Raw genomic sequence first — 25,340 nt, forward strand, 5'->3', positions numbered from 1 at the left:
ATAATTTTTGTGGGCCCGGTACAAGATTGGAAAAACGTTTAGCTGCCGGTCATCAAGGCGTAAATAAACTTGACGAAGCGTGTAAAAATCACGACATTGCATACAGTAAATTTTCTAGCGTAAAAAGTCGTAACAAGGCCGATAGGATATTGGCTGACCAAGCAATCAATCGGTTTAGGTCAAGTGATGCAGGTGTGGGTGAACGTTTAAGCGCCCTAGGAATTGCAGGTATAATGAAAGCAAAATCCAAATTGGGGATGGGTTTAACAAAAAAGAAAAATAGAAAAAAAGCGTCTGCAAGTAAAAGAAAAAAAGGTATAATCGGAAAGTCTTATAAAAAGTTAAACGTTACAACCAATGGTGCCTTAAAACGTCTTAAAAAAAGGAAAATTTCTTCAAAAAGAATAATTCCTATTCCAAAAATCAAAGGTGGTGTCCTTCCTTTAATTCCAATATTTGCAGGGCTATCTGCCTTAGGCGCTTTAGGAGGAGGGGCAGCAAGCATTGCTAAAGCCATTAATGATACAAAGGCAGCACAACAAAAATTAGAAGAAAATAAAAGACATAATCGTGTCATGGAAGAGATAGCTATTGGGAAAAAAGGAAGTGGTCTTTACTTAAAACCATATAAAAATGGTTATGGGTTATATCTAAAACCAAAAAACTATTAAATATATTACCTCACAATAAGCCGTTAACAAACCTAGATATAAATAGGTATATTAAAAAATTAAACATTTCTCATTTTAGAGGCATCTTCATGCGAGATAAATTACCAAAAGTAATTAGAAAAATTGAAAGTGGAATTATAAACTTGGATAGTAATTCTGGTCCAGGTACACATTGGACGGCATACGTTAAAAAAAATAAAAAAATAAGTTATTTTGATAGCTTCGGTAATCTAAGGCCCCCTAAAGAAGTTATTGCATATTTTTTAAGTGATGGTAATAAAAATTTAATTAGCTATAACCATGATCCGTATCAAACATATGATAAATCTAACTGTGGACAGCTATGTCTACATTTCCTTTATAATAATAGGTAACCAAATTGTTTAATCCAGATAAAAAATAAACAGTTATCAAGAAGCATGTCATCGTTTACCATAACACTTTCAGCTAAAAGTAGCATACTTTCGGCAAATTTTAATCCACCTATTTATTTAGATGATAATTCAGATTATGTTGTGGGTTTGACAAATTTTGAGACATTTTATACAATTCCCAATATTGATTATTCAAATAATAGGGTTTATTATGGAAGTAAAGGAGATTTCATAGAAATACCTCTGGGAAGCTATGAAATTGAAGATTTAAATCAACTACTACAGGAGAAATTTGAAGAAAGGGAAATATCCTTTCTTTTACGTGCAAACAATAATACCCTAAAGTGTAAAATTAAATCATCTACAGATATCGTTTTTAAAAAGGGAACTATTGGAGAGCTTTTAGGCTTTAAAAGTGACCAAACAATTAAGGGTGATAAGAAATATCATGAGTCAGATTTTCCAGCAGAGATAATAAAAGTAAATTCTCTTTGTGTGGATTGTAGTATAGCCGAAGGATCATACCTGAACGGACAACCCGTTCACATTATTCATCAATTCTTTCCCAATGTTCCACCTGGATATAAAATTATTGAAAGTCCACAAAATATCATTTATTTTCCAGTCGTTGTAAAGGTGATAGATAAAATTATTGTAAAAATTATAGATCAAGAGGGAGACGTAATCAACTTTAGAAACGAAACCGTTACCATTAGGCTACACATTAAAAAATTGGAATAATGGCTATCTTATATAATAAAAAGGAAAATGGAATGTTTACAAATAAAGTATATAAAGTTAAACATAAAAAAAATAAATTTAGTTATAACTTTAATTTGAAACCGTTAAGTAAGTCTAATAGAAACTTTTTAAAATCACTTGGATTTATCATATTGTAAAACGTAAATTAAAAAAAAAAAATGTCCTCAATTCTTAATGTTACGGAAAAGCTCATAATGGATAATTCTATTACACATTATGAAACACATTCCTATGAACCATACCTACCAACAAAACTGGGAAATAACGATGAAATAGTGATTCCCGTTAATGAAGTTGAAAAGTATACTTTACCTGGAGAAAGTTCACTCTATATAGAGGGAAAATTAACCAAGAGTGATGGAACAGTTTCAAAAAAAGCATCATTTATCAACAATGGAGTAGCTTTTCTATTTAAAGAAATGAGGTATCAGCTCAATGGTGTAACAATTGATTCCGTGCGAGATGTAGGTATGACATCAACACTAAAAGGATACCTATCATACAATAATAATGAAGTAAATAAGCTTGAAAATGCCGGATGGTATTTGCCAACAACTACTACTACTACTACTACTACTACTGAAAAAAAATCAATAGTGGATGAAAAAACGGGTTTTTTTAATGTAAGCATTCCATTAAAAACTCTCATGGGATTTTTTGAAGATTATAAAAAAGTGATAATAAATTCTAAACAAGAACTGATTCTAGTTAGAGATCATACTGATAATAATGCTGTTACGACTACGGAAGCAAATGAATCATTAAAGGTAACCCTGAGTAAGGTATCCTGGAATGTACCTCATATTTCTGTAGGAATATCACAAGAATTGCTTCTTACAAAAATTATTGATAAGAATGTCGACATCGAAGTTGGGTTTAGATGTTGGGAATTAATTGAATACCCAGAGCTTCTTAAAACTAATAGACATAATTGGCCAGTGAAAACATCAACTAAGATAGAAACACCCCGTCACGTAATTATTGCATTCCAAAGTGGTAAACGAGATCAGCTTAAGGAAGATATGAGTAAATTTCATGATATTAATTTAAGGTCTATAAGAGTATTTCTAAACTCTGAACGGTACCCTTATATAGACCTTAATTTAGATATCAAACAAAACAAATTTGCAACCCTCTATGAAATGTATTCACAATTTCAATCCACCTATTATTCAAAGACCGATGAACCGATGTTTAATCCCGAACAGTTTAAAACCATAGCACCAATCTCTTATATAAATTGTATTCATCAAAAAGAATTGCTTCAGTCAGGTCCGGTAGTTATGCGAGTCGAGTTTGAGTTAAATAGTGATTTAGACAAAGATACTTCAGCTTACTGTTTGGTGATATACGATCGCGTATTTACCTATAACCCTCTTACAAAAATAGTGAGGCAAATATAATTGTTTAAAAAAAAAAATATGAATTTTTTAATAGTGGATGTTCAAGGTTTTAAACTTGAAAACCAAAAGTTTCTTCCTAAAGAATTGGCTGTCTATGATGGAGAAAAAATAAGCCATTTTGTGTTTAAGCCACCATTTGCATTGGATCAATTATCAAATGAAATTATTAAAGAAGTCAAATGGGCAATGATAAATCAACACTGCATTCCTTGGTATGAAGGATATACCCCAGTTTATGAATTTTCTGAAATATTGAAAAATCTTACAGATAAAGAAAATATACATAGGATATATGTAAAAGGAAAAGATGCATGCAAATATGTAGAAAAGTATTCACTGAAACCTGTTATCGAAATTAAAGAGAATGTCGAGGAGAAGGAAAAAGAAGTGGAGATGGAAAAAACTGAACCTCTATGCTTTTATCACTCTCGATCACATTGTTTTTGTGCACTTGTTAATGTATATTCTTTATATAACAAACTAAAGCCTATGTGTTATTAAAAATAGATTTTATGATTTAAATAATGCATGTTGTATAATTTCTAACTTTAGTTTGCTAAAAGTTATAGTGAAAGATACACGCACGTTGTCCAAGGTAAACAACTAGCATCATGTATATTTTAGACGTTCAAGGATTTCAATATAAAAAAAGTCCATTTCTTTGTAAGGAGATTGCTATAATTGATATGGAAAATGGTGACGTTTTTCATCATTTTGTTAAATTTCCATTTCCATTTCACTGGTTTCAACGGTTTGATGATAATGCCAGTTTTGAAGGGAAACAAATGGATTGGATAACAAGAAATCTACATGGATTGCCTTGGGACTTTACTGACGTCAACTATTTACCCTTGGAAGGTCTTTATGCATTTTTAAAAGACACTATTAAACCAAATAGGACAGTGAATGTTAAAGGTTTGACAAAAAAAATGTGGTTAAGTAGTATAATTCCAAATAATATTATAGACTTGTTAGAGTTGGGTTGTTTAAATTTAAATTGTCTTATTAGTCAAAGTGGTCGTAAATACCACTGCAAAAAACATATTTATAATAATTTAAGGTGCGCCAAGGAAAATGTTTATATTTTAAGGGATTGGTATATGAATAAAATTGATTAAATTTCAATTATATACTTGTTTTATTTATTAATTTTAAATGTAAAATTAAAAACGTTTTTAATCACTTGCTGTTTAAAATAATAGTTAATATAGGTACACTTGTTTTATTACTAATCAAATAAGTACATAAGAAAATTTTTGTTTTTTTTTTTTTATTGGTTTTATGTCAAGCCATTTTAAAAAAATAAAACAATGAATTTAATATCTCGATATTGGATATCTTTACTAGTTAGATTAATAAGAATTTATTTTTAGAAACTCAACCATTTAAAATAAAAAACTGATTTTAAAATATATTTTATTTATATTCATTTAAGTCAAATACAGAGTATTTTTGCGTCTCAAACTCATCTGCACCTTCATCAGGTATTTCAATTAATTGGGATGGTCCAGCTGTAGTAGTAGTAGAGTCTCGGAATGTTCGGTTTTCCAAAATTTTAATTTTTTTTTTATTCGGTTCCTCTTTATCTCTACCGTCCGTTAAAGCGTGACGTTCATCCTCTTCCAGTTCCACAGCTCGGTAAAAGTTTACCTCTGTAAACTCCCGCATAGCCTTGAGGAACAGTTGTAGCTCCTCTTCATCACTAGCTGCCACCCGTAAATATTTTACGGGTAAGCCCTTCACTTTTTGTGCAACTGTTTCGTTGCGGGGCGAGTAAGAGAGGTAGAGGTGAACTCTACCCTGTACTATTTTAATATCCTTCTTTCCAAATCTATGAAAAAAAAAAATCAAAATTTTTATTTACAAAAATAAAAATATTAACTTTCAATAATAATAATAATAATAATAATAATGGCTAAACATTTTCGAAATTTTAAATTAAAAAAATACTTACTTGAACAAATTTTTTAACATCACCACTAATAGTTTATTGGATAACTTTTTTCGATCAACAGATTCGAAAATGAAGGTTGATTCTACATTCATTGTAGTAGTTAGTTGATGAAGTTGATGAGTTGTTAAGATTAACTTTATGTATAAGACGATGGTGCTTTTATACTAGAAAATTTGCCTAAGCGAGTAATTGGTAATTATTCTAATAAGGTTTTACATGTTAAACAACATTTATGCATCTTAAAGATAATTGGAATTTATAATTATTGCAGATTTATTTATGTTTGCAAAATGACCTTAACATTTAGCAACGTGATGCAATTATTATAATAGGTGTGTAATAAAATAATACCCGTCTTGTTAAATGCGAAAAAAAAAAAATGTAAATGGAATACATGATATTAGTATATTTATACGAGACATATGAAAATATCTGATTCAATTTAATTCTACAACGTAAACTTATAACACTTATTCTCATCATAATGTCTACTACAAAAGAAGTTAGCGAGTTGAGTGAAAAAATGTTGTTAAAAATTGGCGAACTTGGTAAGCTTATAAAAAATAAAAATGATTATTGCAAGTGGATAAAATTTTTAAATAAAAATATTTTAATTTTAAAAAAATTTTTAAGAAGTCAGGAAAAAATAGATAGAAAATCTATGATTAAATTAGAATCAAATTTAAGTATTTTTAAAAATTATCGAGAACAATTTAAATACAAAAAGAATAATAATAAAAAGGGGAAACAATTAGTTTGGACTGCATTGGAATCATGTTTTAATAATCGTATAAGAACTGGAGCAATTGTTAACTTTAATATTAAGGACCCGCTGATATTTTTCAAAAAAGCTCTTAGATCATTTTTATGTCAAGTACGAAAGGAACTCAAAAAATCTTTGTTAAAAATAAATGTTATATTTTTATGTAATTTTATTAAACCTCAAACTGGTGAAATTGAATTAAAACATTTTACCACCAAAAATCAAATAGTTGATCGTAACACCGATTTGAGAAAATTTTATAATGATTACATAAAAACTAATATTTTAACAAAGTTAGAGGAGTTTCAAGAGAGAGATTCCGGTTGGGCACTGTATGAAATTTTACAATTAAAAATTAATTTTAATAATTATACCCCTATAAATATTGGCTATTCTACTTACATTACGGTGCCGAAATTTATTCAAAATACTAAGGGGGTTCTTAATATTAAAAATAATGATAAATACTGTTTTCTCTGGTGTATTGTGGCCGCTCTTAATCCCTGTAATACAAATCAAAATCCATGTAGAACATCTTCATATCCTCATTTTAGTGAAATTTTAAAATATGACAATATTAGTTTTCCAATTAGAATAAAAGATATAAGTAAATTTGAGAAAATGAATAATATCGGAGTGAATGTATTTAGTTTGGAGAAAAAAGAAGTTGTACCTGTATGTCTGAGTCAATATGACTTTTTAGTTAAGGTTAATTTATTAATACTTTCTATAAATCAAGAGGATAATTTTAATACAGATGACGATGATGATGATGATAATAATGGTTTAGGTCAGCATATCTTACAATTTCATAGAACATATCATTTTGTATTAATTAAAAATTTATCAAGATTATTAAATAAGCAAATTGGTGATATTACTAATAAAAAAGTTTATTGTGACAGATGTTTAAATTATTTCTATTCTGAACAAGTTTTAAATAAGCATATGTTTGCCTGTAAAAAAATGAATAAAATTAAAGTATCACTTCCATCTGAAAGGGAAAAGAATATATCATTTTCACATTTTAAAAATAAAGAAAAAGTTCCATTTGTCATTTATGCCGATATTGAGAGTATATTAGAAAAATATGAGGATTTAAATGTTAATGTAAATAAATATCAAAAACATATTCCATGCAGTATTGCTTATTATTTATTATGTAGCTATGATAATTCTCTATCAAAATTTGAGCTATATACGGGGCAAGACTGTATAAGTTGGTTTTGCTTAAAACTACAAAAATTAGCACATCAATTAAATCCTATATTTTATAATATTGTTTCAATGTTACCCTTGTCGACATCAGAGCAAGAATCATTTAACACATCTACTATGTGTCATATTTGTCAAAAGCCTTTTAGTGAAGATGATATAAAAGTTAAAGATCATTGTCATTTTACGGGTAAATATAGGGGTAGTGCTCACTTTTTATGTAATCTCAATTATAAAGATGATCATATTATACCTGTAATATTTCACAACCTTTCTGGCTACGATAGTCACTTTATTATACGGAAATTGACAACCGAAATACCGGGCTCGGTTACCTTATTACCTGTTAACAAGGAAAAATTTATATCTTTTTCAAAATATATAGAAAATACAAGTATTCAATTTAGATTTTTGGATTCTTTTCGATTTATGTCTAGCAGCTTAGATCGATTGAGTTCCTACCTAAGTTCTTCTGAAAAATATATTACTAAAAGTTTTTGCAAAAATGAGACTGAATTTAATCTTATATCAAGAAAAGGTATATTTCCATATGATTATCTTGATTGTTGGGAAAAACTAAAGGAAAATAGCTTACCATCGATTGATGCTTTTTACTCCAAACTTAAAAAATCTAATGTAACACAGACTGATTATAACTTTGCTGTTAAAATTTGGGAATCATTTCAAATTCAAAATTTACAAGAATATTTAGAGTTATACTTAAAGACTGATATTTTACTTTTGGCAGATGTTTTTGAAAATTTCCGAAAAGTTTGTTATAAAACATATGGTTTAGAATGTCTAAAATATTTTACTGCCCCTGGATTGGCCTACGATTCTTGCCTTTTAATTTCAAAAGTTACATTAGAATTAATTACCGATATTGATCAAATAATGATGATTGAAAGCGGAATTAGAGGTGGAGTATCTCAGTGTAGTAATCGTTATGGTAAAGCTAACAATAAATATATGGAGAATGAGTTTAACCCCGATCTGCCATCATCATATTTAATGTACTTTGACATTAACAATTTATATGGAACAGCAATGAGTGAATCGCTTCCTACTGGTGATTTTAAGTGGGTTGACATAAGTGTCTACTATTCGGAAAATATTATTAATACACCAGACGATTCAGATGTAGGGTATATACTTGAAGTAGATTTGGAATATCCTAAGGAACTCCACGATCTACACAAGGATTTACCTCTATGTCCAGAACGCTTAATACCACCTGTCACATCATCAAAACAACCTAAATTATTGACAACACTTTTTAATAAGAAAAACTATGTTATTCATTACAGAAGTTTAAAACAAGCTTTATCTCTTGGTTTACAACTTACTAAAGTTTATAAAATTTTAAAATTTAAACAATCACCTTGGCTAAAAACTTACATTGATTTAAATACAAATTTGAGAAAACAAAGCCAAAATGAATTTGAAAAAAACTTTTTTAAGTTAATGAATAATGCAGTTTTCGGAAAAACTATGGAAAACGTGAGGAAATACAAAGATGTTAAAGTAGTAACTACTTGGCTCGGTCGATATGGAGCAAAAAATTACATTTCAAAACCTAATTTCCATAGTTTAACCATTTTTGATGATGACATGGTTATAATTGAAATGTCAAGGTTAAATATTAAATTTAATAAACCTATATATGCGGGTTTTAGTATTTTAGAAATTTCTAAACTTTTTTTATATGATTTTCATTATAATTATATTAAACCTAAATTTAATACAGATGCCAAACTATTATATACTGACACTGATTCTTTAATTTACCATTTTCACGTGGAAGATATCTATGAATTTATTAGAAATGATACAGATAGATTTGACACTTCTGATTATCCTGTAGACAACATTTATAATATTCCTTTAGTTAATAAGAAAGTATTAGGATTAATGAAAGATGAGAATAATGGCAAAATTATGAGTGAATTTGTAGGTCTTAAATCAAAAATGTATGCATTAAAACTGTTTGATTCAGATAAAGTTGTTAAAAAGGCTAAAGGTATTACTAATACTTCAATGAAAACAATAACATTTGATGACTATTATAACTGTTTATTTCATAAAGACACATTTTATACACAAGAACATTTAATTCGAAGTAAAAAACAGCAAGGTCGTCGTCGTCGTCTCGGTTACCGATACCGCTTTGTTGCTCGCACTCGACGGTAAAATATGATTGTAATAATATTATACTAAAACGGTACGGACGTTTTGGTAGGTGCGCGGTAGACCAAAATTGGTTTTTTTAACCTTGGCAATTAACAGAAATATGCGCAAATAGTAAAAAAAGTGGCTTTGCCACAAAGAGTTTTCATATTAAGTTAGGTGATATGTTGCCTCAGGCACCCTCACCGACCACACCCTATGCTAATTACTTCTTCGGCGTTGCGTCATAACTTCTTCGGCTACGGAACGCCATCCACATCTGAAGAAATTGATGAGACACGCTGATGACTTCTTTAGATAATTACTTCTTTGGCAATTAGTCATAACTTCTTCTTCTTCTTATTACTACTTCTTCAGCGTTACGTCATCACTTCTTCGGCTACACCTAAAGGGCACTTCTGTCGACGACATATTGTGTCTTCTTCAGATCTGCATGACCTCGACGGCACAGCTCAAGAACAAATACCATCCACTTCTTCAGATGCGGATGGCATGTGTCATCAACTTCTTCAGATGTGGATGGCATGTGTCACAGAAACGTGGTAAGATAACTACTAACGATCACGTGACCGCTCCATCTGTTCGCTAACCCAAGTATACTTCTTACACCTTTAGGTTAATTCGGGGAATTACTAGTGATTGACGCAAGTCTCATTTATTTTATTTATCATAAATTTAAAAGAAAGACCATATTAAATAATAAAAGCATAAGTGTAATATGAGCGTAATAGAGATAGCAACGTAAAAAAATATTAAAACCTAAAATTGAGGCGTACAAAGTGAAAGACAGACCTCGAAAAGCCCTAATTCGAAGCACTAAAAATGCGGCGGTATTTGTCAAAGAAAGACATCAATAACTTCTACAAGAAAATCTACAAGAGTCCTTCACAAATGAATTAGAATGCGTTTAGATGCTAAAACAGCGCTATATATTTTACGCTTTATATTTTGTACTACACACATCAAAGTATTTTAAGGAACAAGAATTAAATTGGCAATAACTTTTTTAAAAACCCACGTATAATCTCTGAAATTTCTACAGCAATACAGTATGTGGTTCTTCTCTACAGGATTTCTCTTCGAATTATTAACATTCTATAAAATAATTCTAACAATATTTAACTGTTAGTGTTGAGTATCGAATTACTATTGTTTGGATACCTGTGCACTTAAGGCAAATAAAAAAATTGCTAATACACGAATTTGCTCTAACTTATTTGTTTTAATATAAAGAGACGTCATTTAAGCTGTGATGAACAACTACAAGCACTGCAATGGTTGAAGCTGACCTTTTCCTCAGTCATTTGAATTTTCCGTCATTTGTCGGTTAATGAAAAGGTACTGTGAATCCGGAGATGTACATAATCGTTTTATGCACGGGATAGAATGATAACTGTAGGTCAGATAGCAATTGTGCTAAACCGTACACACAATATTATTATAAGAGGCCCCTCTGTGTTCCGCCGCTAAGAAGAGGCAATTGGGCGCTAAGACTAGAACTAGAATGGGCTCAACAACACCAAAAATGGCGTCATGAAAAATCGGACGCAGTATTGTATACAGACGAATTCTGTTTCGGCTTTCATTCATATTTTCGTCGACTTCGGGTATGGAGGCGTCCTAAGGTTTGTTCTCACTGCAAATTTCAAGTTTGAAACTGTTTCCAAACCATTCTTGATGCGCATGTGTAAAATATTACAACTTCTGATCGATTTGAAACCGTCTGTGCGAACATCAAATACGGGTTGAGTGGAAAAGAAAAAATAACCTCACTTTTTTATCTTAGTGGGAAATGGGAAAATAAATAAAACATAAACAAAACAAAAATTATACTACAACCTTGAAATAGCTGTATATTATTAATAGAGTTTAAGATTGTGTGATTATTTGCTACTTCAAGACTTACTCTAAAATGCTCGAGAAATTCTATTCTATTAAATTGGGAGACAGTTTCATGAAAATAGTTTTGACTTTTGGGCTTTATCCGTTCTTCAATTAAATCTTCTTTAAAAGTTTGTGTCGGAATCAACATAATTCTGATCACATTCTTCCGACGATTCAAAAGCACTTGTTTCCTTAATGTTTATGTTAACACTAATCCAAAAATATAAAATACAATTTTCAAAACGAATATTAAGGACTATACAAAACGACAAAATAGAAACAACAATTTAGAGGTTATGTTCATATTCCGAAGATCGGCGTTGACTGGCTACACGAATTCTCTGACACTTTGCTTGAAATAAATCCGAAAACAAGTCTGACTATCAGATGACGATCAGAAATTTGTGTAAGAACATCAAACTGTTGATTTGAAACCGATCAGAAGTTCCTGTGCGAACGCATTTTACTTTATTGCGCATGTGTATTTGTCGAAAACTTGTTTCTTACTGCTGTGAGAACAAACCTCTAGTAACTTAGAACGTCTGGCTGCGGTTCAGAAAGTGTACAGCTCTGAAGGTATAAATATACCAATGGTGTGGAGTGGCATTCATACCGTAAAAAGAACTAACCTTATTTTGTTGTAAGTTACCAAAACACTATTCTGCAACCTATTGTGCTTCCGTATGCAGCAGAAATTGGATCAAATTTCCAGATAATGCACGATAATGCCCGCCCACACACAGCTCATCTTGTAGGTGACTTTATAAAGAATTCGTAAATTAAAATTTTACCACGGCCCGCACAGTCTTCAGACCATAATTCCATTGAACATTTATGAAATTTAATGAGAGAAAGACTTTTTAGTCAAAGAAGGCAATTTCAAACAAGGGTTTGGCTGTTTAATTGTCTTTCTGACTTATGGATTACTACACCCCAATTGGAAATTGACAAACTAATTTCCAGCATGCCCAACACATGCCTTAAGTCATTAATATACGAGGTCATACTTTATATTAATATACCTTAATATCACCATAAACCACAATGGAAACGTGAAAAAAAGTGTTTATTTTTTTATAAGTGTAGTTTTTTTTTGTTGAAATTTAGGTAAAAAATTAAATATAATAATGTTCTCGTTATTTTTTAGAAACATATATGGTGGTTTCGAAAAGTTATAATTATTTTAGTTTTTGTTTCCTAGATCTGTTTGATATGTGTACTACTTACGTTTAATTTAATATTTTCAGCTATAGTGTCTAGTTCTTAAGTAGTTTATCTTGTTTGAGCGCCCCATTTTAGGTTATATTATTGTAAATCTCCGTATTTTAAAATTTCTAAAATTTTTATAATTGCTTACTTTGACTGTATAGCATTCTTTTCAAATTATTGGTCTCTTTAAATTATTTCATTAATTAATTATTGGTTTTTTAAATTATTTTTTGAAATTATTGGAAGTTAGAGTTATTGATGTTGCCAATAAAAGTGTGTTCCTGTGTTTCGTTACAATATCATAATTTTGTCAAGCAAATGGAAACCGAATTAAAAATTATTTTAAACTTACAAAATATAAAATTTCAATAATGCTTTAAAAGAAAACTTAAATCTTAATTTAGTGTTAACTTATCTTCTTGTAGTTAGTTTCTTTCTCTCACACTTGCTTTATTTTAAAGTTTTTATATTCATTTCATTTCATCAAATCAAGATTCTATCAATGTTCCAATTTCGTTATATGCTAAACTATTAATAAAACTAACAACAAAAGAAGATTCTACCCATACCTAAATACCATGGTTAGATAATATCTAAAAAAAATAGGTAATATTGAGAAAGTCTATACAAATCCAAAAGAGGAATAATTTGATAATTTTTGTGAATTTTGGTTTTACAAGAGCTCTGTGATAATGAGCCTAAGAATCTTTGAGTATGGGAAAACATCAATATTCGGCAGTATATGCTTTTTTCAAAGAAGTACAAATTGCAAAGTAAAATTTGTAAAGCCGTTAAATATTAGGTATCTATAAAAATATAATTTACCTTAATTTAGAACAAAAAAAAACAGAAACATAAAATATGTAGAATATAGTATAATCACTTTCCTAACACTGTTAAACACTGTTAAGCCACCGTATTATAATATTTGGTTTAGAAAATTATTTTGTAGGGGTGGATTAGAGATTTACTATATTAGAAATAGAAACGATCTAACTTCCTCTTCTTCAAAAGGCAGGAAATGTATTAACTAAATACTGAGTTTCTAAGCTTAAAATATGCGCCTTAGCCTTTTGTCGCAAACTTATTTCATTTCACACTATACTACGTTAGTTTAGCCTGCAATAAAAATAAATCAATATTTCCAGAATAAATTTTTCCAAGCAAATTTTCCCCACTGCGGCGATCTCTTCTTAATATTTAATTGAATTCATAATACATAAATAAAACTGTTCGTGTACACTTATATCGACTTTTATTGTAGGAAGTTAGTTGAAGTTGGTTTAGTCGTTATCTGTAGTTATCTGGGGTAAGTTTTATTTATTTTAAAATAAAAAAACATATTTCTTCTTGGAAATATTTGATGTTGTTATTTTAATTTTTTATAAATTAGGTAAAAACTTGTACATTCCAAATATAATCATGAAATCCTTTTTTATTATTTATCGTATCTAATCTCTTTAACTGCATATTGATTTTTCTATAAGCTTTTTTATCTAGGATGGTATTTTAAAATACACATTTTCTTTCCTGTTATTTAGATTTTCGTTCAAGAATATAACATAGAGTATTTTCGAGATGCGAAATACCGCTTAAAATTGGCTTTTTGGGAAAACTTAAAAACCACAATAGTGTATAAATTTAAGCCGATGTAAACTTAACTTAAACTTCTAAACCTTATTTTCGACTAACGTTACTGGAAGCTAGTATGTTAGTAAAAGGTCAATATTCATATTCAAATAATTCAAAAATTTAGTAAAGGAAAACTGTTTTTACATAGGAGTATATATAAACATACAGGGTGGTCCTTCGAAAACAGTCCAGCAAGGCTTGGGGCACTTTTTAAAAAATTTAAAAAAATGCTCGGACCCCTCGATTTTTGATCTTAGGGGGAGAATTTTTTTAAATATTTTCAACCTCTAAACATCAACCCCTGAGCGGGGATTGCAAACACCCTCAAAATCTTAAATAAGAGTGGTAGTCAAGTGATTAGCTTATTTTAAAGGTCCTTTTATTCTCAACTCCCAAGTTTAAAATTGCGAACTTCAGTTTTCACCGTATGACAACTTGTCAAAGACTTTGAAATAATATCATTGTTTAATACCTTTAGCGCTAGTTTTTAGAGGTTCTTGATTTACAAAACAACAACGCTCGCACCGGTCAATTTTTAATTTTAGAAAAACGATGTTTTGTTTAAATTTTTAACCCCACAACTTCAACCGTCTAGCGAAGGCGACATTCATCCTTATTTTTATAATGGGAAGGGGGGTTGTGATATCTTTTGTAAGTGTATTCAATTTTCTTTACAATAGTGCTTTGTTTTTTAAATTTAAGCTACGCATTGCCAAGCAATGGAATTCTAAACATTTTACTAAATATTTTAGGTGTGTGAGTGAAAAATTGTTTTTAAATTATCAAAAATTAGTCAACTATCCGAATTTATCGTTAGTAAACAAGTTCATGTGAGTTAGTTATTTCTGGTTTCTGTATTTTCTAATTAGTTGTTTTTGATAGATATAATTATAAATATAATAGATAGATATAATCATATTAATAAAGGTAAAGTCGAAATTATACCCATTTGTAATGACGTCATTTTTGTTTATCTTTGTTTAGCATATTTCAAACAGCGGCGACAACAAACTTTTGAAAAAAATTGGTGTCTGATGTTTATTCATCTTTTATATACTAGGTTATGTGAAATATTCGTCACTGTCAATCAAAAATATTGGTTTGTCAACTTGTTCTTGAAAGTAATTTCGAAATGTGTTAGATAATGCCTAAAAAAAGATATAATAGGTATAATAAACAATCGCAGCTGATGATTTTAAATATATTGGCTTTTTTTCAACTGGAAAAGAACAAGTCCGAAACGGAATTGCACTTCAAATTGAGAATGTGATACAGCGAGCCGCAGATGCAACAAAATTGAGCACAACAACAATCGCAAATATAAAGAAGAATGGGATAAAATCAGATTAGGATTACGCAGCCCGTATATCTTCCAAGCAAAAGACAGCAAAAACCAAAATTACAACATATTTGAAACATAGTATTCGGGACACAATTTATTCTATGTACGCCAGAAAAAAATATGTAATATTGGCAACAATAAGAGAAAAGTTCAGGGAAGAAATTGAATATTTTGAGTTTTCCATTGACTCTTTAAGAAGGTGGATCAATAGTATAGGCTTCAAGTGGAAAAAATCAAATAACAGAAAATATTTGATGGACTTGCCAAATATTGTTCATAAAAGAACCAATTTTTGTAAGGGAGTATATCAAAAATAGAAATGTAGGTCCGGAAGGTTTTACTCCAGTTTTCATTGACGAAACGTGGATTTTTAGCAAGGGATCATTTCGTAGTAGCTGGCAAGATGACACCAAGCACACGGATTCAAGGAAAAATAGTGAAGGTAAAAATTATCTGGTTATCTTTTTAGATTTTTTCTTGAATAAAAACTATTGCCCTTGTAAGGGCCCTCTAACTTCATAATTTCATCTGTTTCATAGTTTTATATAATTTCTCTCTAAGACAATATGAGGGAATTTAACTCCATACACTACTCGTATGTGCATGGAACATTACTTATTAATTATATTAAATTTATGCTCTGGAAGAATGATTTCTAAAAGAAGAGAATTAAATTATCTTTAATTTTTAAGGTCATCGTTATATCGTGGTCCACGCCGGAACCAAAGATGGCTTCATCAAGGGTGCAAATTTAATATTCAAGAGTGGATTAAAGACGGGAGATTATCATGACAATATGAACAGGAAAAACTTCGAAAACTGGTTTAAATGATAATATTCCAAGTCTTCCCCCAAAATCATTTATAATCATGGACAATGCAAGTTACCATTCTAGTTTATTAGAAGAAATCCTGAGAAAATCTTGGACAAAGCAGAGACTGACCGAATGGTTAAAGAAAAAGAATATTGGCTTTTCAGAAAAAGCTATGAAAGATAAAATATGGAGTATTGCACGCAGAAACTGCCCTAGTGAAAAAAAGTACTTCCTTGATGAATATGTTAAACCTTTAGGACACAAAATTTTGCGACTGCCACCATATCATTGCCAGTTTAAGGCAATTGAATGTATGGTCGGAATGTAAACGAAAATATGATCAATATATTTCCAATTTTAAGGGGTCACCCTTAGAAGTTCTGACTACATGGGAAAGGGTAATAAACGATATTTCTATAGATCATTGGCAAAAATATGTTTTTCATACAGAAAAGGTAATTGAAAAGGCTTGGGAGGCAATACAAGTATGTGATGCCTATGACATTCTGCCACTTGTGATTACGACTGACGAAGACGACGATGACGAAGACAATATCTCTGATTTCAGTTCTGACTCTGACAATACTGACGAGATTGATTAAGCTTTTTTTGTTCTAGCAAATTTTATTTTATGATCGTCGTTTAAGTATTCAATCATATCGTTGCAATTTCATTAACTTGGTAATGCAATATGGCGTGTTTTTTTTTAGTTTGTATGTTTTATTTTTTGGAATGGTATTTTCATTTTAATGTGTTAACATATTCCTTCAAGCAGCATTTTTTTTCATAAATAAGTAAATTAAATTGTCAGTATTTAAGTTTTTCCCAGTGAGTTAAAATAATTTTATACAATTATTCACAATTTTTGTAAGCTCGGTTTTGTTACGCCTACTGCTCGTGCCGAATTCTACTTTTCAAATATGTTGTAGATTTGGTTTTTGCGGTCTTTTGCTTGAAAAATATATGAGCAGCGTAATCCTGATCTGATTTTATCCCATTCTTCTTTATATTTACGATCGTGGTTGTGCTCAATTTTTTTGCATCTGCAGCTCGCTCTATCACATTCTCAATTTGAAGTGCAATTCCGTTTCGGACTTGTTGTTTATGTCCCATTATTTATGATTATAATTATAATATTATTTGTTAATTGTTAAGTTTGTTAATAATACAATAAATACTACAAGATTTTTTTAAATTTTTTGGGAATGAAAGTATATACACGAATATAAAAATATAATAATATGCTGCTAAAATAAATCATTTGTTAATTTCTGAACGTATAACAAAACATAGCAGACTATTAATTTCTGAAGGCGATGGTAAAGTTTCTAACCTAATATTGATTGGCAAAAATATCTACGCCATACGTTTTTTCTCACCTGGATGACGTAACTACAAATAAGTATTATTTCGACTATATAGATGATGCGAACACTGCAATGAGGTGGACGGAAAACTCGCAGGAGCTATCACAAGATCTGAGATATTGATTTAGTATAGTCTTAAAATAATGCTACAAAATATGTTTGATTTTCTAATAAAAATTGATTCTTTTTAGGCTTACAGATTACTAACACATTTCTTTAAGTCTGCAGGTAGTTTACTTATTTATTAATTGGAACTGGACCACTCATTTCTAAACGGAACAATAATGTTTTTTTTATTTTGTTGACCTAGTACTATGTATACTAGAATTATTATCAATGGAGCCTATAATTTTTTTGTCACAATTAAGTGCTGAGTAAATATATATCGTATATTGAGAATTTGTATGGCTTTTAAAATATAATTTTTAGAACAGTGTTTTGAGTGATTGATTTTTTATAATTGTGTTTTAAGTACCTTCCCATATGATAATATTTCAAATTGAGTTTCACAAGGAAATTACAAAATAGTTTAATTTTTAATTTTTTTATTCAAGAATGCAATATGTTTCACCCACTATAAGTACTGATTCAAAGTAATCCTTAGATATTTTAATTTTCGGACTCTTTTTTTTTCTTTTGCAACTGATTTCATTCGGTATTAATAAAATCAATTGCGGTTGAGTTGCCCGGGTTGCAGTAAAAGTGATAAAAAAGGTTTACCTAGTCTTAAGGGGCTATTATTAAGCCAATCGCAGGTCTTGGTGAGACCCCCTCAGCTCGATTATAAACTTCAGCCCATAAATCATCTAAAAATAATAATGCAGTATATTCTGCATATGATATAATAATACAGTCTTATAATATGTACTAAGCACCTTGCGGGGCTCCAGCATTAACATATTTAGAAAAGGTTATTGTGTTACCTATTTTTAAAAATTGTTTACAACCTATTAAATTAATAATTTCTCAACAAATTTAGTGGTCCATTTCGAATATCTATTTTCTCTAAGTCAGATAAAAACTCAAGTGAGACAATGTCGAAGAATTTTAAAAGAGCAACAAAAACTGCAATTTTTATGGCTCTTTATTTTGTAAATATTTATTAATGCTATCAACTAAGTCTTATACTGCATTTTTAGGACTTTTCGTTCCCGAAATCCTTATTGCCCATCGTGTGAAATTTAATTTTTTTCTAAAACGCTTATTATTTTAGAATTTAGGTACTTATACCAGATTGTTATAAAAAATTATAATTATTACACGGGTCATAATTAAGTTTTTCTAGTTCAAAGTTAAATTGGATGATGTAACAGGTTTTTATTTAATTATTATTATTAAACGACATAGTGGTTTTAAAACATAAATATGTATTCTTTGTATTCAATTTGTTGATATCTTTTTTCGGAGCTGAATTATTTTTTAAAGTTTTATGTGCTGTATTAGTTTATTATTTTGTACTAGAAATTAGGAATTGAGATTTAGCTTAATTTTCCTTTATGGCATTCATTTCTATAATTTTATTTAGAATATTTAATAAAATCTTCCTGGCAGCATTATATTCTGTTGACTTCGAAGCAGATATCTTCTTTATATTGAAAAATTTTTAGCTTTCTGCCACATATACTATGTATTTAGGAATAATTAGGGGATGATTTTCAGTAGCATGTATATATATAATAAAAGGTATATCTTTCAAGTTTCAATTAAGGTATCTTTATTGAAAATATCTATTGTTTAAAAACAATATTAAGTTTCAAAAAATAATTAATAGTAAGGAATATTTTAAAATTTTGGTAAAGCACTCTTATAATAAATTCCTCCAAAATATTATGCAGCCTTTGTCGGAGTCATTGTCTTTCTGTAAACAAAAAGTTTCTTTAGATATAGGCTTCTTTGGAGATGTGTTATTTCTAATAACCTTTCTTGTATCATTTTATTCTCTTTACAATATTTATCTTTGTTTTGAAAAATTTCAGTAATACTTTTCTTCTAAATTTAGTTTTTTTCAAAGGTGGTGTATTTGATCTGTTTTTAAGAGAAGATTCATGTTTTTCATTTTTTTTATTAATGTTTTTTGTTAAGGATTTTTTTAATCTATTTTTTTACGGTTTTATAAATAATTTAAAATAATATATGAAGATCTTTAGGATTGATCCTAAATAGAAAAAACGTTGTAACGTTGTGGATTCAATCACCATATTCTAAGAAAGCATGTTTTACTTTTTGTTTTAGGCTAAATTTGTTTATCTCTTTGAGGTAACAGTAATATTGGTTTCTCTTAATCTTGAGTGAAAACTTTTTACAGAGTAATTTAAATTGCTGTTGTTTATTATGGTGTAATAAAGTCATATTTTATAAAGTGAACATAATTATTTATTCTTAAAAAATTTACTTTTATTATAACACGGTATTTTTTATTAATTTATGGTTTTTAATTAGATAAGATATTTCTTTATTATCATCTAGGGAATGCGTCTGAAGCTACTATCGACTTAAACTACTATAGTGTTAAAACTTTCCTCAAACTCCTAAACATGTAGCACAACGAAGACATTTTGTTATTAAGGCCTTAATAGTTCCAGTCACAAATGGGATTTATAGAAAGACCCAAAAATGTTATCTCATATACGTATTTAGAGTTTTATCTTCTATTTTTAATTATAGTTTTAGGTCTGTTTGTTTCTGTCCAGTATTGAATTCCTTACAGTTTATTTTTGTCGCAGTCAAAAATACTGATCTTGTAACAGTAGTCAAATGATCGAAAAAAAAGCATTAATTATAGTAAAAAACTACGATTATCTATCTTAAAAGCATCAGTATGAAGCTGTTCAAATGGTTGTAAAGTATGGTTGTTTAGTTGGTGTTACTTTAATTCTGAGTACAGGACGATATCATAGAGAAAATTTTTACCCAGGATTGAATACTGTTTTATACTTATTACGTCTACAATTCTAGATGCTCTCGTATCTCAAGCTATTTGGTGTGTTTTATCTAAATACTTTTATTGCCTTCGTCTCATAGACAAATTGTATACTCTAAATATAGCTGATCTTCCCTCTCTTCCCATTTTATAGCTAAAATGCTCTTTGCATGTTACAGTAGACTATGTAGGAACTATCAATTTATCTTTAAAGTGATTTCGTTGTGTTCAGTTATCAAAAGTCTATATAATGGTAATTATATTAATAATAATTAATATAATTAAAAACGTAAAAAATAATAACAATTAACATAATTAATTTTAATTAAAAACATAAATTGTTTCGTATTTATTTTAAAAGTAAACTATAAAATTATATAAAATAATAATAGACATTTAAGCAGTAATGTAATATATTAAAAGCAAAAAAAAATCATATAAGGTATTAAATTTAAGTAAATAGTTTCAAAAAACTCTTTAGTAGACACAGACGCAATATTAAAATAGATTTTAATATGGCGTTTCACATAACAACCGTTTGCATTAAAAAATAAAAAACTTGATGCGGAAAGAATAAAAAAAAATATTTTTTATTTCAATAATAATAATGTTAAAATTAATTTAAAATGCATATTTTCATATAGTTTATAGTACATATTTATTGATCACTAGTTAAATAAACACTACACACAAAATATTTTTGTTATTGAGAATATTTTTTCATAGAAAACATACAAAGTTTTATAAATCAGGTTATTATTAATATTTATACTAATAATGAATTTCTTGTCTAAATAATTGGCAATGTTCTAAGATAATATAATATGAAATTCCGTTTTACCTGATACATTGTTAGAAAATGTAAATACGGTAATTATTTTCATAGTTTTTGAACTGAGTCGCTCCTATTTTGTAGTTTGAAATATTGAGAATTTTTATAGGTTTATTTACATTAATTATTCTAGTTTCAAGTAGCTTACATTTTATAGACTTGCTTTATCTGTCAATGTTCTCTCGAAATCATTGGTCTCAGCAAAAACAATGCAAAGACTTGTAGGCATTGCCAAATTATTCCATAAGGGATTAAGTTGCGAATTAATAATTAAACCAACGCTTTTCAAATTCATTTTATTTTAAACTAATTTTAATTACTGTAGTTAAAAAATCAAAAAAGAAAAAAAAAAGATCTGGCTGTCGTTTGCATGAAGGTGATAATAATAAAATTTTTGGTGCGAATGACAGGTATAAGTAATAAATAAAAGCAGAGCCAGTATATTTCATTCAAGAACATTTGTAATTATTGAAATAACTGCTCCAAACATAATTATTATTAGCTGTGACTGTGTATAAGAGCTATCATGAATTCATCATGTAAAAAATCAAGAGCTATTAGTCCTGTTGTTGGAACCTTTGATGGAATACTCAAATTACGAGACAGTTTTACCATTAGGTTAGGTTTGTTGTGAGTAGGGCACCTTGTGTCCCTCACTCGCAGATATTTACTTTCCCAATTAATTTTTCCCTCTTTAAGAGTTCGAGAATTTCATTGGGAGAAGCATTCTTGATGTCTTCCTACTTATGTAAGACATTGCCGAAGATGGCCTGCCTGATTCTCTCTAATTCCGGATATCTGCATAGGATGTACTCTGCAGTCTTGTCATATAGGAAGACTATGCATAGTTTTTATCATTTTCGTTTATATCTTTTTCGGCGATTTTTGCCAAACGAATCCTATTCATGTGGTGACGCAGTCTGAAGTGGCTGTATATAGTACCATTAGGGCTTTTAGGTATTTCCTGTTGAGTTCCTGGTATCTATTCCCTTCCTGGTTATGTCCAATATAAAAGCCTTGCCGTATAGTAGGCAATGCCTAATGCTTGTTCTAAACCTATCAGGTTGGATTCTGCTCCTTTTTTAACTAGCTTTTCAGTCACCCTATTTTCTGTAAACTTATGTCCCCGAATATATATTAGTGTAATTTTGTTCTTTTCCGCAAGCAGTATGAGCTCATTTTTGCAGCTCCATATTACTCTAGATGTGCAGGTAGAGGATTCTAACGCTTTTAGAGCCACCTGAGTGTCACTGTGAATTTTGATGATTGTGTTTTCAAGTTGCATCTGGTTAAACATCAGATTTTAATGACATGTACTTCAGCGTGAAAAATCGATGAGTATTTCTCAAAGGCAGATGGACATTTTTGTCCATCCGTTTCTGCTCCGTCTGGTATGTTGAACGAGTATGAACTTGTGTTTAGTATTTTTCTTGGCATTAGGTCTGATAGCATACTAAGTGTGCTTTGATTGCACACCTTCTCAACCAGTTCAGTTGATTCTATCCAGACTTTGTTTGCCGAGGTGTCATTTAGAACATGCTTCATAAATTAGTAATTATGGTATTATGTATGGTAATATAAACTATTAGATGACAAGCAATTCAACGCTCTTTTCATTCTTCCATTGAACCAGTGTAACCCCAGTAATGTCTACTCTCAAACAGTTTTGGTGGACATTTTGCGGACATTTCTCCAGCGCCCTATCTCTGATGTATCCATCATTGACTTTTTCCAAAGTTTTCAACAGAAAGGATGTCACGCTTATTGGCCTAAGTAAAGATGCCTTGGCAATTGGTCGCCCGCCTTTCAGTATGTATGTTACGTTGGTGGCTTTCCAGCATGTTGGAATGTACTCCCATGTAAGACTGGCTCTAAGTAGTACTCATCTGTTAGTGGATAAAAGTAATTTCAGCCTAACTTAAAGAAGTGCTGAATAGATTCCGTCCCCTTTTTATTATTTGAAGGGCTAAAATGACGATTAATAGCACCTTTAACCGCACTAATCGAAATTATGTTTTTGGTAAAAAGCCAGTTTTCTTTAGATGTTCGCCGAAGTTCTTGCCCAGCGTTTTCTCCAGGTAACTAAAACTCTAATTAACTTACTATCGTCATGTGTTTCGCTAATGAAGTTAGCATCTTTGGCAGAAGATTAAAAGTAAACGAAAATTAGCTACAAGTAGCCTTATACCCTAAAGATTTAACCAATAGAGGACAAAATACAAGAAAGCATGGCCGAACAAATCTTAAACACTAACTAAAGTATACAATTAGCTATAAGGGATTGGACTTTTATTCCTGTTTATAATAGTCTTTTTATTTTTGAATATTGCTAAACTTTTGAATGCATCTAATTTTTTATTGTTATTAATAGGTTTAAGTAATTTTAAGTTGTATATCTTTACAAAGTGACCAGAATAATTTAGGTCTTCGTATGACGGTTGGCATGGCTTATTTAGTATGGCATGCCTAAAAAAAATAAAATAACTTAAAAATAAAAATGCTTCTTATAACAACTGTTCTGTTATAATAAAATCCTACATGAAAATATACCTTGGTGAAACCTTTGATGAAATCTTGAAAAACTGTAAAGCAAAGCAAACGTGAAATTCAATAGAGCCAAAAAAAACTGAATATTTAAAAGAGTACAAAAAGCTCTAACCACTTATAACAGGGAGATAAGAAAATCCTAAAAGAAATTAATCGGGAAGGTTTTCTTTGGGGATCTTAACGATGTTCTAGCCATAGCCAGGCTCTCCGTGCAACATATCGTATTTGTATCCCTTAATAAGACACAAATACGATAGGCAAACTGAAGGAGGTGATATTTTCAATGGGGCATTAGAATTTCTTCTTACAACTCACTTTCCTGACTGCAGATTTTGAAGCTTGGGATACTTACACTTATGTGGTATTGGTACATTTTAGTGAAGGGCGACGAACCAGGTTATGACGAAGACCTGGTGACCTTTGTGAGAGACCTTTATGGGAGTAGAATGGGCTGATCCGGCTATAGCAAGATGGGTCAGCTGCATACTAAGCCCAAAGGTTGATTAAGGGCTTACTTGGATCCACAGATCTTAGTTAGATCTGCGGTTAAAGGATGCCAAAGGGCAGTGTACTATTTCTCCTTGTTTGTATTGTTGGATGACCTGATCATAAAATATATACTTAAAATGTGAAGACACAACACCATCGATTATGCGGCTATTTCCGTAATTATTCAGGGCAATTGCGCAGGGATGGTTGCCTAATGGATGCAAGACAACCTAAACACGCCATGCGAATGGTGCACTTTGGAGGGGCTATTTATAAACCCGGCAAAGGCGCTTATTATACCATTTACAGGAAAAAGATTATGAAGATCTCCAGTCTTTGCATGAGCAATGTCGAGTTCGTTCCAAGAAAAAGCGTAAAGTATCTGGGTCTTGTCTTAGATATAAAAGTCATCTGGAAACCGTACCTGGAATTAGTACTAGAAAAGGCCACGAAGAACCTTTGGACGGCAAGACAACCGCTTGGTAGATCCTTAGGTCTAAGCCCTAAAATGACCTATTGGATATTTACCCAGATGGTGAGACTCACCATGATTGTATGGGGTTTGAGGTGGCGGAGAAAAACTAAACAAAAGACAATTTAAATAACGAGACTACTAAGCAGAAGACAGCCATATCAAGATTGTGCAGGCTCGTGCAGACTCAGAAGTCTTTTAATCACAGGAGCTATAAAATCAACCCAAACGCTGGGTATAGAGACTCTTTTAAGCCTAAATATGGCTATACAATAGAAGCCAGCCATGAGGATAATCTTGACGACCATGTGAAGCCCATAAACTGTTTCGATTTGGAAGGAATTACAGGGTTTTTTTCCTAAAAAGAAAGAATTCTGCGCAAATCCAATATGGCTACAGGATTTTCCAACGCAATATTGGAAAATGTGGAAATCCTATTCGGAAGAGGACACAGGGGTATACGGGTAAAGATATTCTCGCATAGCCAATCGGCTCTTACGGCT

At 30.3% G+C, this 25,340-nt stretch overlaps 3 protein-coding genes across 3 annotated transcripts in view; 2 read left to right on the top strand and 1 right to left on the bottom strand.

Annotated features, from left to right (window-relative positions):
• The first annotated feature begins 2,001 nt into the window (after positions 1–2,001).
• LOC126742844 (uncharacterized) lies at positions 2,002–3,210 on the top strand. Its single transcript, XM_050449650.1, has one exon. The coding sequence runs from the start codon at positions 2,002–2,004 to the stop codon at positions 3,208–3,210; it is 1,209 nt and encodes a 402-aa protein (XP_050305607.1).
• Positions 3,211–4,612: 1,402 nt separating this feature from the next.
• Positions 4,613–5,307, bottom strand: LOC126743033 (uncharacterized). The gene is made up of 2 exons (XM_050449957.1): positions 5,165–5,307; positions 4,613–5,041 (listed from the first exon to the last, which is right to left on the bottom strand). The coding sequence occupies exons 1-2, from the start codon at positions 5,254–5,256 to the stop codon at positions 4,627–4,629; spliced, it is 507 nt and encodes a 168-aa protein (XP_050305914.1). The 5' UTR covers positions 5,257–5,307; the 3' UTR covers positions 4,613–4,626.
• A 313-nt stretch (positions 5,308–5,620) lies between these two features.
• LOC126743422 (fatty acyl-CoA reductase wat-like) overlaps positions 5,621–25,340 on the top strand; it is a 234,027-nt gene continuing 214,307 nt past the window's right edge. The window contains exon 1 of the mRNA XM_050450512.1: positions 5,621–5,712. The gene's annotated coding sequence lies outside the window, so the exon portion shown is untranslated. The remainder of the gene's footprint in view (positions 5,713–25,340) is intronic.

This window comes from Anthonomus grandis, chromosome 12, assembly GCF_022605725.1.
Source record: "Anthonomus grandis grandis chromosome 12, icAntGran1.3, whole genome shotgun sequence".
NCBI lineage: Eukaryota > Metazoa > Arthropoda > Insecta > Coleoptera > Curculionidae > Anthonomus > Anthonomus grandis.

Coding starts and splice junctions, on each gene's coding strand:
- LOC126742844 (XM_050449650.1), top strand. CDS start 2,002: ATGGATAATTCTATTACACATTATGAAACACATTCCTATGAACCATAC.
- LOC126743033 (XM_050449957.1), bottom strand. CDS start 5,256: ATGAATGTAGAATCAACCTTCATTTTCGAATCTGTTGATCGAAAAAAG. Junction 5,042..5,164: donor ATGTTAAAAAATTTGTTCAA/GTAAGTATTTTT, acceptor TTTTTTTCATAG/ATTTGGAAAGAAGGATATTA.